General features: G+C 40.5%; 1 protein-coding gene across 1 annotated transcript; it reads right to left on the reverse strand.

Annotated features, from left to right (window-relative positions):
• Positions 1-734: 734 nt before the first annotated feature.
• grhl3 (grainyhead-like transcription factor 3) lies at positions 735-11794 on the reverse strand. Its single transcript, XM_084742898.1, has 15 exons — positions 11628-11794; positions 9536-9710; positions 9361-9422; positions 8312-8585; positions 7988-8227; positions 7302-7413; positions 7082-7176; positions 6043-6201; positions 5868-5937; positions 5656-5780; positions 4825-4850; positions 4210-4295; positions 4002-4087; positions 3593-3657; positions 735-1744 (listed from the first exon to the last, which is right to left on the reverse strand). Exons 1-15 carry the CDS (start codon positions 11642-11644, stop codon positions 1627-1629), a joined length of 1710 nt encoding a protein of 569 aa, XP_084599024.1. The 5' UTR covers positions 11645-11794; the 3' UTR covers positions 735-1626.
• Positions 11795-12535: the final 741 nt, after the last annotated feature.

A 12535-nucleotide genomic window follows, 5' to 3' on the forward strand; every position in this document is an offset into this window, starting at 1 on the left:
TGATTGATTATGAAAGGGGAATCCTCAAAAGGCTCAGTTGTTTACAAAAAAGGATGGGGCAAGGTTCACCGCTTTGTGTAAAAACTGTGAGAGCAAATAATCCAACATTTTAAGAATTTCTCATCATGCAACTGCAAGCAACTTTTGGTATACACCATTTAAATCCATATTATCATTAAAGAGTTCAGAGAATCCACAGAAATCTTCATCATTCACTCACATTGTTTTGGAGATTCACAACACTTTTTTTCTTGTGAACCTTCAGCAGTCTTTTGTGGACTAAAAGGTTAAACCCAACCTTAAATTGGCATGAATCCCTGCATCACTGAATCAGGTTTGTATCTCAAAATAATGACTTAGAATCTCACAATAATGACTTAGAAACAACTAATATTTGGTAAAAAAAAAAAAAAAAAAAAAAAAAAAAAAACCCACACCCACACATACAAAAGATAAGACCAAACTTCTCTCATGCAGATGGGATTCATGCTTCTGTTTGATCTGTGGAGCGAGCTGATTGTTTCCTCAACATTTCCAATATGCACTTCACCTCAAGTGACTAATTGCAATTGCATACACACACACACACACACACACACAAACACACACACACACACACAGGAAGCATCTCTCATCCTTATCTTTTGTTCGTTGCGGAGATAATTGATCCTGGCAGAGCTGTGAGTGGCTCGCTTTTCAATTTGTATAATTATAAATAAATACAAGACACAACCTCTATTATGCATTTTCTTTATTTTCTTACAAAAGAGGTAAGATATGCTAATACAACCAGAATTGCCATGGTATAATAATGAAATATTACAGGGATACATGTTTGTTTTGAAATGATGCATAACGTCTAAGGGAAAAGGCTCCTACAACTTTTTACACACACACATACACACGCATACTGTGAAAGTTCCTCAGGGTACAGGGGGTTTGCAGGAAAAACTCTGTGGTTACGCCATACAGTCAGGAAATGTCCACAGCTTTGGGCTAAATGATGGCCAATACTAACTCTTCGTTGTGGTTTTATGGGTGGAAATGTCTGACTTTTTGGTTGTGAATTGAACCCAGTGTCGGGCCATTTTAGTCGTGAAACTAATAGGAACCTACCTAGAAGATACTGATGGCAGTGAAAGGATTATGGGTGAGTGAACGCAACATTGAGTTTTGTGGAAGAAATGATGAGTACATTGAAAAGCAGCAAGAATAGCAACCTCTGAAAATGCTGAATATAAATTGTACACACATCGTGTACAGAGCTCTGTAAAAAATTGAAATACATAGCAATTCACGGAAAATGGCAACATGCAAATAAACACTGTCATATTAAAATCTATTTACAATATATATGTACAGGCTTGTTCATCATAATTGCTCTTACGTTAAAATAAACTCAAATAACAAAATAAGAAACCAGGGTGAGGATAATTTACAAAGATCGAGAAACGGTTTGACTTAGTAAAAACTGGAGAAGTCTCTTCAGTCCATTTCTCTTACTGGTTTCAACAGTCCACAGCTTATATTATGAGTGATTGGGCAGTGCTTTTAGAGATGGTTCAAACTGGCAGCTGTCATTTGTCCTTCAATGGAGCAAGCAGGTGGTTGATGAGATGCCGGCTTTCATACTTCAATGAGAGTGATCTGGATCTGACCGGCGACGGCCTCGGACATCTCGATGAGGAAGGCTGACTGGTTGGTGTAGTGTTCGATGATGTTGTCGTCCATGTTGACGAAAATCCTGGACAAAAGATCAGAAAAAGAAATGGTTACCTCAGTGATCATGGGGGAAAAAATCACAGAAAGTGCGCCAAATCAAAGTGTATTAAAGGGATAGTTCGGATTATTTGAAGTGGGGTCATATGAGAGAGAGGCTCAAGCAAGGTATTTTAGCCACTTATAAAAGGTTCATCTAAATAGATCAACACCCATTCAAGTGTACACTATATTTAGAATATTTTCACATCTTTACCTTGCAGTCAGACAGCCTTTTTTGAGGGCAAACTGCCATTAAATAAGCCAAAGCCTCCAAACCCACCAAACTCCATAAGTGAAATCAGTAATTTTACCTCTCAGAACACAGGAGTTGCTGGTTTACTGCTGCAATGATTGGTTAGGTTGTTTGTCTTATTGTGTGACTTAAGAGCTTTAAAGTTAAGTTTGGATTCACTAAAGTCACAAAATAACACAAACAAACTAACAGATTGATCACCAACTCCTGTAATCAGTGAGATGATGACTGTTTTCACCTGTGGAGTTTGGTTGGTTTGGAAAGAGTCATACCTGACTGATATATCAGTGGTTTTCCACCAGAAAAGACTGTCTGATGGCAAAGTAAAACAGTGAAAATATTAAAAATATAGAATACACTGACGCCCTTCATACTGCTTTGCTTCTGTGCTGATGCCCCCCAAAAAATCCAAACTATCTTTTTAACCTTTTTAAATAAATAAATAAAAAAAACTTATTCATCTTCATAACTAGGACATGCAAATTGGCTCTAAAATGTGCTCCACTTTTCACCTAAGTGTGATATAAGCAGCAGGTCACAGATTGTTTGGGTTTAAACACGATTTATTTGACAGAAGCTTCTCTGGGGAGAAACGCAGTGGCGGTGTATCTCTTGCATCAGTAGAGGTAGTAAATCAGGTCACTCTCCTCCTCCTATTCCCCAGCATCAACACTAACCTTTAAGTCTTTAAGGCTTTAATGACTAAACTAACCACCGCACTCATGTATTTTGCCTGCAGGGACATGGCTGATTGAAGACAAGAGCTAAAGAGGAGGGAGGGAACTGCGTTGAGAATGTAATCCAACCTGTTAGCTTAGCTTCTCCCCCCCTGAAGACATGACTGCCTGCAGCGAGCATTAGGAAAATCAGCCAAAGGTGCTTCAGTCTCTGTCAGGAGATGTATGCTTTCTCTCTCTCTCTTTTTTTTTTTTTTTTTTCGTTTTTTGTTAAAGCCAGCATGTAGCTATGATGGTACCTTTGTGAATCATCAAGATGAGGTGATCTTTTCATTATCGCTGGAGTGTCACCTTTTTGCCAATGTATTCCGAGGAAATTAAACAAACTCCTTTTGTTTTTAGGCAGTTCACCGTTTCAAAGCACCCAAATTCAGTGCTCTTATGAACTCATCTAACCTGTCCCATGTGGCATGTTCAAGAAAAGATACCAAACTCGAATGACAACCTTCAGCTAGTTAGCCTCCAAAGCTTTTATCAAACCAGGAATCTCTTTCACTATTGAAAAACTTCCTGATGTTCCGATGCGATGAGGTTATGAAAACATAAAAAAAACACAACAATCAGCTAGGATGACGCATGTGCAGGACTTTTGAAATCTTGTCATCCTCCCTCCTTCTTTCTTTTGGATGAGTTGCAATTAACACATTCCAGTAGGCCAAGCTAACCTGTCTGTCCACATGAGTTTCTCAAACGAGGATGAGATTAAAACTACAAACTAAACCCACATCTTCTGCACGTCTTCTGCATTAAATGCGCTCCTTTAATCCGACTTTGTGTGTTAATCCGGTTGTATAATAGCAGCAGTGCATTAGGCATACCAAAGAAACAATGAGACACTCACCCTCTCTTGCATTTTTTGTAGATTTTCCCAATGGTGTCTTTTTGCATGCCGTACTTTTCTGAAACCTGAGGGAGGAAAGGAATATGAGATGACAGTTAGCATGAGCTCCAGCTGACAGAAAGGTGATATACTTGAGAGATAACATATGGTAATGTTAATGCTATGTGAGCACGACTGGTGAGACAAAATTCCACTTCAGAAACCAGGTCATATAATATATCTTTTTCACAGCAGACATTTTGACTTGAAATAGTAGCTAAAAACAGGTGTTACCAATGATACTAGTAAAGGTTCAGGGTGCTGCTATTGTGCATGTTGGTTCTGCTATACTAAATGGAACAGGGACCTTAATTCAGTATCGCTGCTGTGAAAAAGGTCTTTTGTGTTTGTGAGTGTGTTTGTTACTTACAGCTTCTCGTAGGCCGGACAGCGTCGGTGTGCTGAGCATGAGCGCATCAAACACCTCTTCAGCACCTGTTCTCACATACAGCAGAACTATTGGAAGAAGGGAAAAGAAACATAACATTTAGCACAAAAGATAAGAAATACTCATTAGCTCATTATTCATCATTGCATCTTGCTTTTTAATATTAGACTTTAATTTTTACTTTATTTACCTCTTTGTGGGTCCTCTCTGCGGACTTGCTTGCTGGGTGGAGAGCTGCTCTGGTCTCTGTCTTGATACAGTCTCTTCAGAGAACTCCTGGGGAAAAAAAGAACAGAAATACACATTAGTTTAAAACAGCTACTACTTTAAATTAGGTAAAATTAAATTCAAACCCTGCTTTAAATCTCAGTTTAGTTTTTACTCTAAATTTAGATTGAATTTAATTCTGCTGCACCAAAACTTTATACTTTAAATTAAAATATGATCCAGCATTAGCTAGCTAGCAAATAATGTAACATTTTTAAAACTTTTTAGCTAGCTTGTAAACAATGCAAAGTTTTGTAACAGAATGAGAAGCAGCTGAAAGTTCTTTTTGAATTTATTAGATTTAGTTTAAGCAAGCATCTCCACATTGATTAAACTGATTTAATTCAGTTTACATCAATAAATTTGGATTTACTAAACTGAGATACATTTTAAATTTTGCAGCAGAGCTCTGCTTAATTTTGAATCTGTATTTACTCATTTTAAAACTAGTTTTGCTAAACCCTTATTTAATTAATCAGTGCTTATTTGGCAATAATCAGTTGTGATAGCTGTTAGTGTGTTTATTATCTATGTTTACCTTTCAATGTCGTCCATGGGAGGGGCCTGGAAAGAGACAGCGAGAAACAGAGAGACATCTGATTAGACATCATGTCACTGATAAAAGTATTGCTTAATGTCCCCCTTCCCACCATTGTCTGTCTGCGCAGTACCTTCAGAAATCTTATCATTACTGTGAGACTGCATTTCCCATAATCTCTAACAGAGCCACGTAAGCGTGGACACTGATGGAGAGACACTGATAGGACCCTCCTACGCTTTATCATACTGGCCAATCACAGACAAACTCATAACAGACTGTGGAGCATTGTGTTAATAAGTCATATCATAATTGCTGGTTTAGTTTTTCAGTTTCACTTACTATAAATCAGGGAAGTTGGTTTTTTTTGCCTCACACTCTCATTCATGTCAATCTCGACTCTGTGGTGTGGGAAAACTGGCCTGTCTGAACAACGCTCTCATCTCACTGTTTTTGTAAGTGTGTGTGAGTAAAAAATAATATGAGGGTGGTGCATACTGTATGTCAAGTGTCTGTGTGCTGCGGCACCAGGTGTGTGTGTTTTCGCATGAGCCCCCATAGCCTAATCTCAGTGTCAGTAGCTGTAGCGGCTTGTGCACATGTGCCTGGTTTCGACTCCAATTAGCTCATCTGATCTTTAGCCGCAATTTCGCTGACACCATATCCTCCCATTCCCAGCCCACTCTTCCCACCACTACATACTTTCCCACACTTTTTTTTCTCTCTCTCTCTCCCTCTCCCTTGTGCCTGCAGGGGTACAGGGGTCGGGAACATGATTCACTCAACACAGGAGGTAAGGAGAGGAGAAAACATAGTTAGATGAGGACCTACCATGCGCTGTAAGCTGGAGAGGTGAGCTTCTGGGATGAAGAGAACCGGCTGGGTGACGTGGTCGTCCAGGGTGTGGAAGAAGGTGCATTCAGTGCCCATGGAGCTGCTCACCAAAGACTTGTTGGCTGGAAACAAAAGCACCACAATGTTAGAAAACACTCTCTGAGGACTGTGATTGTATCTTTTAAAGCAAAATGGCAGATGACACTCACTGTTAGCATCATTCTTTCCCCTCCTTTTGCTTCTCTTCCTCTCCTCATCGCGCATCTTCCTCTCTGCACCCTGAGGACACAGAATCACAGGTCACAATCATGACTTTGACTCCACAAATTGTGTGCATGTGTGTGTGTAAGAAAAGAAGAATGAAGTGACACAAAAGTGACGTACCTTATCGCAGAAAATCTTGACCTGGCAGGCAGCTCTGTGTATGAGCTGGTTGGTTCCTGAGCTTAAGTCGTAAGTGTCGATCTGGATGTTTAGAGGCAGACCTTTGACGCCTTTCTGAGAGGAGAAGTCTGTGCTCAGGGAGTTGATGCCAATGTACACCTGTGGAGAAGATATTTTATTTATTTTTTAAAGTTATTTAGAATCACAATCTTCATCATCTTTAGTTAAATACCTTTAGAGTGATCCAGCATTTTACATTATAGTAAAATAATAAAAAATTGAACACGTGAAGTACATTTTTTTCTCAAGAATGAAGAAGGGTGTACAATTTTTCATCTTTCCCAAATTTCCTCAAATTTATTTGCTAAAATCTCATGGAGACTGTGATTCTTTCCACTGTAAAGATTTCATAAATGATATCATGCCAGTCCTTTATAGGTTGGGTTTCTGGCTTAAGCAGTGTCACAGGAGTAGATATTTTAAGTGCATCACTCTGGTGTCATGTTTTTGTGCATGTGTGAGACTAGATGACAGGTTTGAGTGACATATGCCAATAAAAACAAGCGGCATGGCACGGCATGTTTTTGGAGAGAGCTTCAGTTTGATATCAAAACAGATAATGATGGTTTATTTGTTTTTAAAAATGTTCTGTCTTGAAAACCGGCCACTATATGTTTGACTCTGTCTGCTTCATGTTTTCATCTTCTATCTTCATATTTTCTGCTGATAACTTCCCCTCTTCCTCTCCACCTGCAGCAGGTTTGGCGGCCCCACCTCAGCGCCTTTAGGCCACAGAGCAGCTCAAACATAAGCCGTCGTGGCCCTCGCCTGCTGTGGTGACAGGAGCCTCGGGGCCAAACACATTTCTGGGATTCCTCCCCTCCCTCCTCAGCCACTCCTTCTTCTCTCTCCACCTCTACCTTTCCTCTCTTTTTCTTCTAAATCCTCCACCTGTTCTTTTACTTCCCTCTTCAATAGAACCATGTTATATAAAAAAAAAAAAATTGCGCATTCTTGCTTGATAATGACGTGTGCTTACCTTGGCCTCCTCACTGGGGTTCCAGACAAAGGAGAGAGCGTTGAAGGCCACCTCTTCTATGTTGCTGATGCCGCTGAACACTTCTTTGAAGTCCGCTATTAAAGGAAAACATTTTTAATTTTATTTTCTGAATGAAATAAAATCTTCCACATTCATGCCTTTGGTCTGCCTGTCTGTGTACAGGCGCACATTTTTTTTTACATGTGTATTTTCAACATACCGATGTCAATGACCCTTTGCTTGGCGGTTGGCTGACGAGCATGCCAGTGATTCCAAAAGCGGAGCTGCGTCTCGGGGCTCTTGTCATTGTCAAACACAGCCATCACTACTGTCTGCAGGGGAGAATGAACGGTGACAGAAAAGCAGAGAATTAGGGACGTTTGTCAGGCTGCGTCCATTTCCAAGAACTCTCTCACGTTTCATTTATCACCCCAAATCCCTCTTTTCTCCTCACATTGTCATCAGTTATTTGCAGTGAGTGGGTGTGTGTATATGCTCTGATTTGCTTGACAAAGAAACAGGTTGTCACCTATATGTTTTAAAACCACACTGCATTTCCCCCACTCTTTGTCCACTCCTCTTTTTTTCCACTCTGCTTGTGACAAACGGAGCTGAGCTGCACTCTGGCCTCATTAAGCCACTGTAAGAATAAATTATAAAGGGCAGGACACTGTCATCTTAATGGTGGCAGCTCAGTGCGCAGGGTGTCAGCAGGGAATTAGTCATTCCTTTCTTAGCTAGCTCCAAGGGAGGGACAGATATTTGGGAAGGGTTGGCTTGGTGGCACGCAAGGAATTTATGTATTCATGAGGCCGTGAAAAAAGCCTGAAGGGAAGGATGGAATTTTTTACATAACAACAACAAAACATTTTGAACATTGTCCTTGCTTTTCTAACCATGACTCACCTTGACTTTGGTGGCACTGTGGCAGGCGCTGCTGTCCACGCCATGCAGAGTGATGGGGTAGAACTGGCCTTTGTTCAGGTAGACCATGGGCAGTTCGTTGGATTTGTAAGGAGAAGCCAGGGGAGCTCCAAGGGAGAACTGGAACTCGCTCCTGAATCTCTCTGGTGGGGAGCCAGTGTAGGAGCCTGAGTAGACGGGGCTGGAGCCATCCTCAGGAAACGGATTGCTGTAGGGAAGAGTCTGAAATCCACAAACCGACATTCGTTAATAAGGGAAAGCGGCACCGTGCCAGAAATAGAAAGAAGACTAGCTAATGACTCTAACCTCAGTGTTGGGGTCGGGGAAAGGACCGGGCTCGGGCCATTTCTGCAGCAGGGAGTCAAAGATGATGTTGAGCTCCTGCTTGTCGTAATTGTCTGCAACAACACTGGTCAGGGTGGCGTAGGTGTCTGAGGTGGTGGGGACAGAGACGGGCAGGGTGGTCTGCTTGGATCCCAAAACCTCTTGGGGATGGCTTATGGGAATGTTCTCAGAGAGAAGCTTCATGACATTGGCGGATGCCTCCAATGAAGCAAAGTCATTGGTGTTGGTTGGAGTCCTGAGAAAGAAAAAGCTGATCAATTACAGCAGGAAAGCCTCTCTTTGTTAGGTCAGCATGACTCGGTAATACTCCGCCCACATACAAATAGATCAAGGAAACAAATAGCTTAAAAATGACTAACTGTAGTGCGTCTTAAACCTTACAGAAGCCTGCAGACAGCCTGTGCAAACACACAAAAGCTGGTTCTTGTGTCTAAACTCTCTCAGCACACACAGCTACTGCAAGATGACCTCGAAGAAAGACTCGGTTTGAGTGTGGGCGGGAGCTATTTGTCTCTTAATCCAGCTTTTTTCTTCTCTGTGTTTGAGTTTCTCTGTTTAAGGGGACAACACTGCGCCCCAACAATGGCCATTTATTTCTCAGCCACCTAACAAGAAGTAGGAAAAACAGCTGTCTGTCTGCCTGTTGGGAAACTCTTTAAGCAGAGGCAGAAATGATGAAGGATGGAGGATAGATGGATGGAAGGACTGGAGTGGTAGACAATAATCCCTCTGAGTGTGTTTGACTTGAGGATTACCCATTCACCTGTTTATAACCTCCTAAAGCCCCTCAAGCCTTTCTCTTTCTGTTTGAACACTCTCTATAATACATTTTAGTCTGTCACAATAAAACATTTAATTTCTGAATCATGCAGCTTCTTCTAAAAAAAAAAAGTTGCTCACGGTGAGCTGAAAATAAAAGGGCTCAACAAAACAGTATTAGTTGGTAAAACTTTTTCAAAACTTAACCTCCCCCATCAATTTTTGATGAACAGCTGGATTATGGGTCTTACCTCTCTGTTTTGCAGATATTTCCAGCACGGTTGCAGGTAGCAATCTTCTGCTCTTTCTGGGTCTGGAAGAAAAACAAATTTTAAATCAGTAAATAAAAAAATGGTCAAAGTGAGAAAGTTGCAATAAATCTTGGAGTTTGTTTGGTTTGTCATGATTTCTGCAATATATATCTACCTTGCACTGTTCATAAAGCATGGTTAAGGCTGTTAGGTCGTCTCCTGGGTGGAGTCTTTGTTTGGGGTGGTTCAGTTCGGGGACAGGGTTCTCTGGGTAGGCCCAGGAGTCCATGATGTAGTTAGTGTAACGGTTTAAGTTGAAGTTCTCACTCTGAAAGACTAGTCCCAGAGTCCTACAGAGGGGAGAAAAGACTGTTTAGATTAACAGCATTACAGACAAATCAAAATATGCACAGAGTGTAGAATTATCTAGTTGTCCAAAGGACAAATAAATGTATTCAAGTACTTTAAGGCTTTGACACGTAGGGTTTGACAGAGTGAGTATAACAGCTGTACCTGAGCCTCGGGGCACTGCACATACTTGCCCCTGAGCATGCAGGGTTTCGATTGCAAAACCACAGAGCTGACTAATATCCCTCACAAAAGTGTCAAAAGGGTTCCAAAAATGCAAGGGCCACCCACTAACACCTCCACCACCTCCCCCCAAACACATAAACACATCTTGAATCCTGTATAAACTCCTGTATTTGCACAGATCTCAACAAAGGTTATAAGTTTTATTACTAAATAAACAGAAACCCACATATCACTTGTAAAAGAAAAATAAATATTCTGAGGATTGGAGTTGTTTGGAGAGACTTGCAGTGATATCACATTATAAATATCCGGCCTACCAGGATAAGCCCCCTTTGTAGTTTGTCTGAAGTAGCTAATGAACAAATAGCTGCAGCTTACTCTGGATAAACAGATAATTAAAAGTGCTGACAGGAGGAAGAAGACCACCAGTGTTCATGACCACAACAAAACAAACATAAACAGAAATGCAATGAGTTCTCGCAGAGATTCATTAAAGAAAACAAACTATTTGTTTTAACTCAAAAAAGTTCAGTGTTTGGGCTGCCTTACAATTTTAAGTTGACTGAATTTGAGAAGACAAGTTGAGGTCAAATTAACAAATACACTTTTCTGGTCTAATAAACTCAATATTAATTCAGTTGTACTTAATAAATGTTTCTTATAAAACTCTGACTAACATTACAAACAAATTAGATTTTCTTTTTCTGTTTGAAAAGTCCATTCTACATTTCATGTAAGGAAATATGTGACACTGCTTATAATAAATGTAACATAAAAATACAAGTTTTATAAGCTTAAAATTTCTAGTATTTATTTTCAAAACACTTCAGAACTTATAAACATGATTTCCTCTAACATGAAGTCTTTTGACTTTGACAGCTGAATGAATGTACTGCACAGATTTGAATAAACTCATTGAATTAAGTTTCCAAAGAAACATTATCAGCATATTAGCAGACTTCCCAGTATGCACTGATTGAGAGTTCATGAGTCCAGATAAACTGATTCCACTAAATTCCAGCAGGAAAACTAGAAAAACTCTATTTGAGCATGAAATACTGCACATTTTAACTTTTGTTTTGATGCTAGATGATTGCTTTAGTTTATGTTTGTTTGCAACATTGAGTATATCAAAGCTCATACACCTGTTCTAAGATGCACCTGTCTCTCCCTCTCACTGCCTACGCAGCAGCCTCAGCAAACACCACCCGACTCCATTAGTTCCTCTCCAAATCCCCCTAAAACCAGCCGAGTGCAGATGTTTTCACACAGACACAGAGGGGGGGCTCGTGTCTAGGGTTTCGCCATTATGTAATTCAATGCATTACATGCTGTCATTGCCCTCTGTCTCTGTCCAACACCTCGAGAGGAGATTCTTATTTCCCGGTCTCCTTTTGTGCTCTTTGGCCCCTAGGTGAGTGACAACACAAGCCGAAACAGACCCCACTACAACGGCAGATCCAACTCTGTGTGTGTTTCTGTGTGTGTGTTAAATCCATCCATATCAATTTCCCCTGCAAAACACCCCTTGCTTAAAACAGGGAGCTTTCACATGGGGGTCTCATTGCAAAGAGGAGGAAGGGGGGTTTCTGTCCCCCATACTGGGATCTAACCATATTACCCAAAGTTTAAATAATAATGTCTTAATCTTGTGGACAAAAAGCACAATTTAGGAGAAAAAAGATCCATACATTTTAAGATATAATACGAACAAATATCCTCAGAAAACTTACTCAGTCTCTTTGGTCATGTCTCCAGTCAAGTCAGCCGGAATAGGTTCCTTTAATTTCTTCTTCTTCTGTTGTTTGAGTGTGTTTCTCTCTCCGTGTCAGTGAGTCTATCAGTCTATAGCAGAGGAGAGCAGTGACACATGGATGAGTCAAGTGTTGTGATTCCCTTCTGAACCTGGGCCCAGATTTATTTCATCCCTCTCTGCTCTGATTGGCTGAGAGAACTGAAACAGGTGTCTGATAGGACAGGTGTAGAATCATTAACTCTTCACAGGCTGGAGAGAAACTGCTTGTGTGTGAGAGTGTGCAGCACTTTGCAAGACAATCCAAGGCTGGGGTGTTTTGCATCTCATTATCCTGCTGCATAAAAGAGTGAGAGCGGGGGTCCCAGAGGTGTGAAAGGTTTGATAATGACCTGGAACTCAGCTTTAAGATGTTAATAGTTCTTCAGTATCATTTTTCACTCTGCCCCACTTTATTTCCATGTCATACACAAGTTTTGGTTTCTTTATTTTCTGGGGATCATTGATGAAACTTTGAATGGTTTAGTGCTGTGGTCAAAACTCTTGAGTTGAGGAGAGGTGGGCTGAAGGGAAGTTTATTTGAAAAAATGAAATAATTTTCAACCAAACCGAAGTTGGAAAGTTACAAGATTTAAATATTTGAATAATGTTGTGTCAAAACTGATTTTAAGGAGGGATTTAATTCAGAAAAAAAACCTTGGCAGCGAGCAGACAGATTTTACGAGTGTAGATCACAATGACAAGATGAAATGTTCACTTTCATAATTACTTCACACTGAAACACACACACACACACACACACACACACACACACACACACACACACCTCCTAACAAATACAGCCAAAGCTCACAACTCATGCAACCAGGAACCCAAAAGAAGTGAGGC

The sequence above is a fragment of the Lutjanus erythropterus genome, chromosome 18, assembly GCF_056507025.1.
Source record: "Lutjanus erythropterus isolate fLutEry1 chromosome 18, fLutEry1.hap2, whole genome shotgun sequence".
In the NCBI taxonomy this organism is placed as follows: Eukaryota; Metazoa; Chordata; class Actinopteri; order Lutjaniformes; family Lutjanidae; genus Lutjanus; species Lutjanus erythropterus.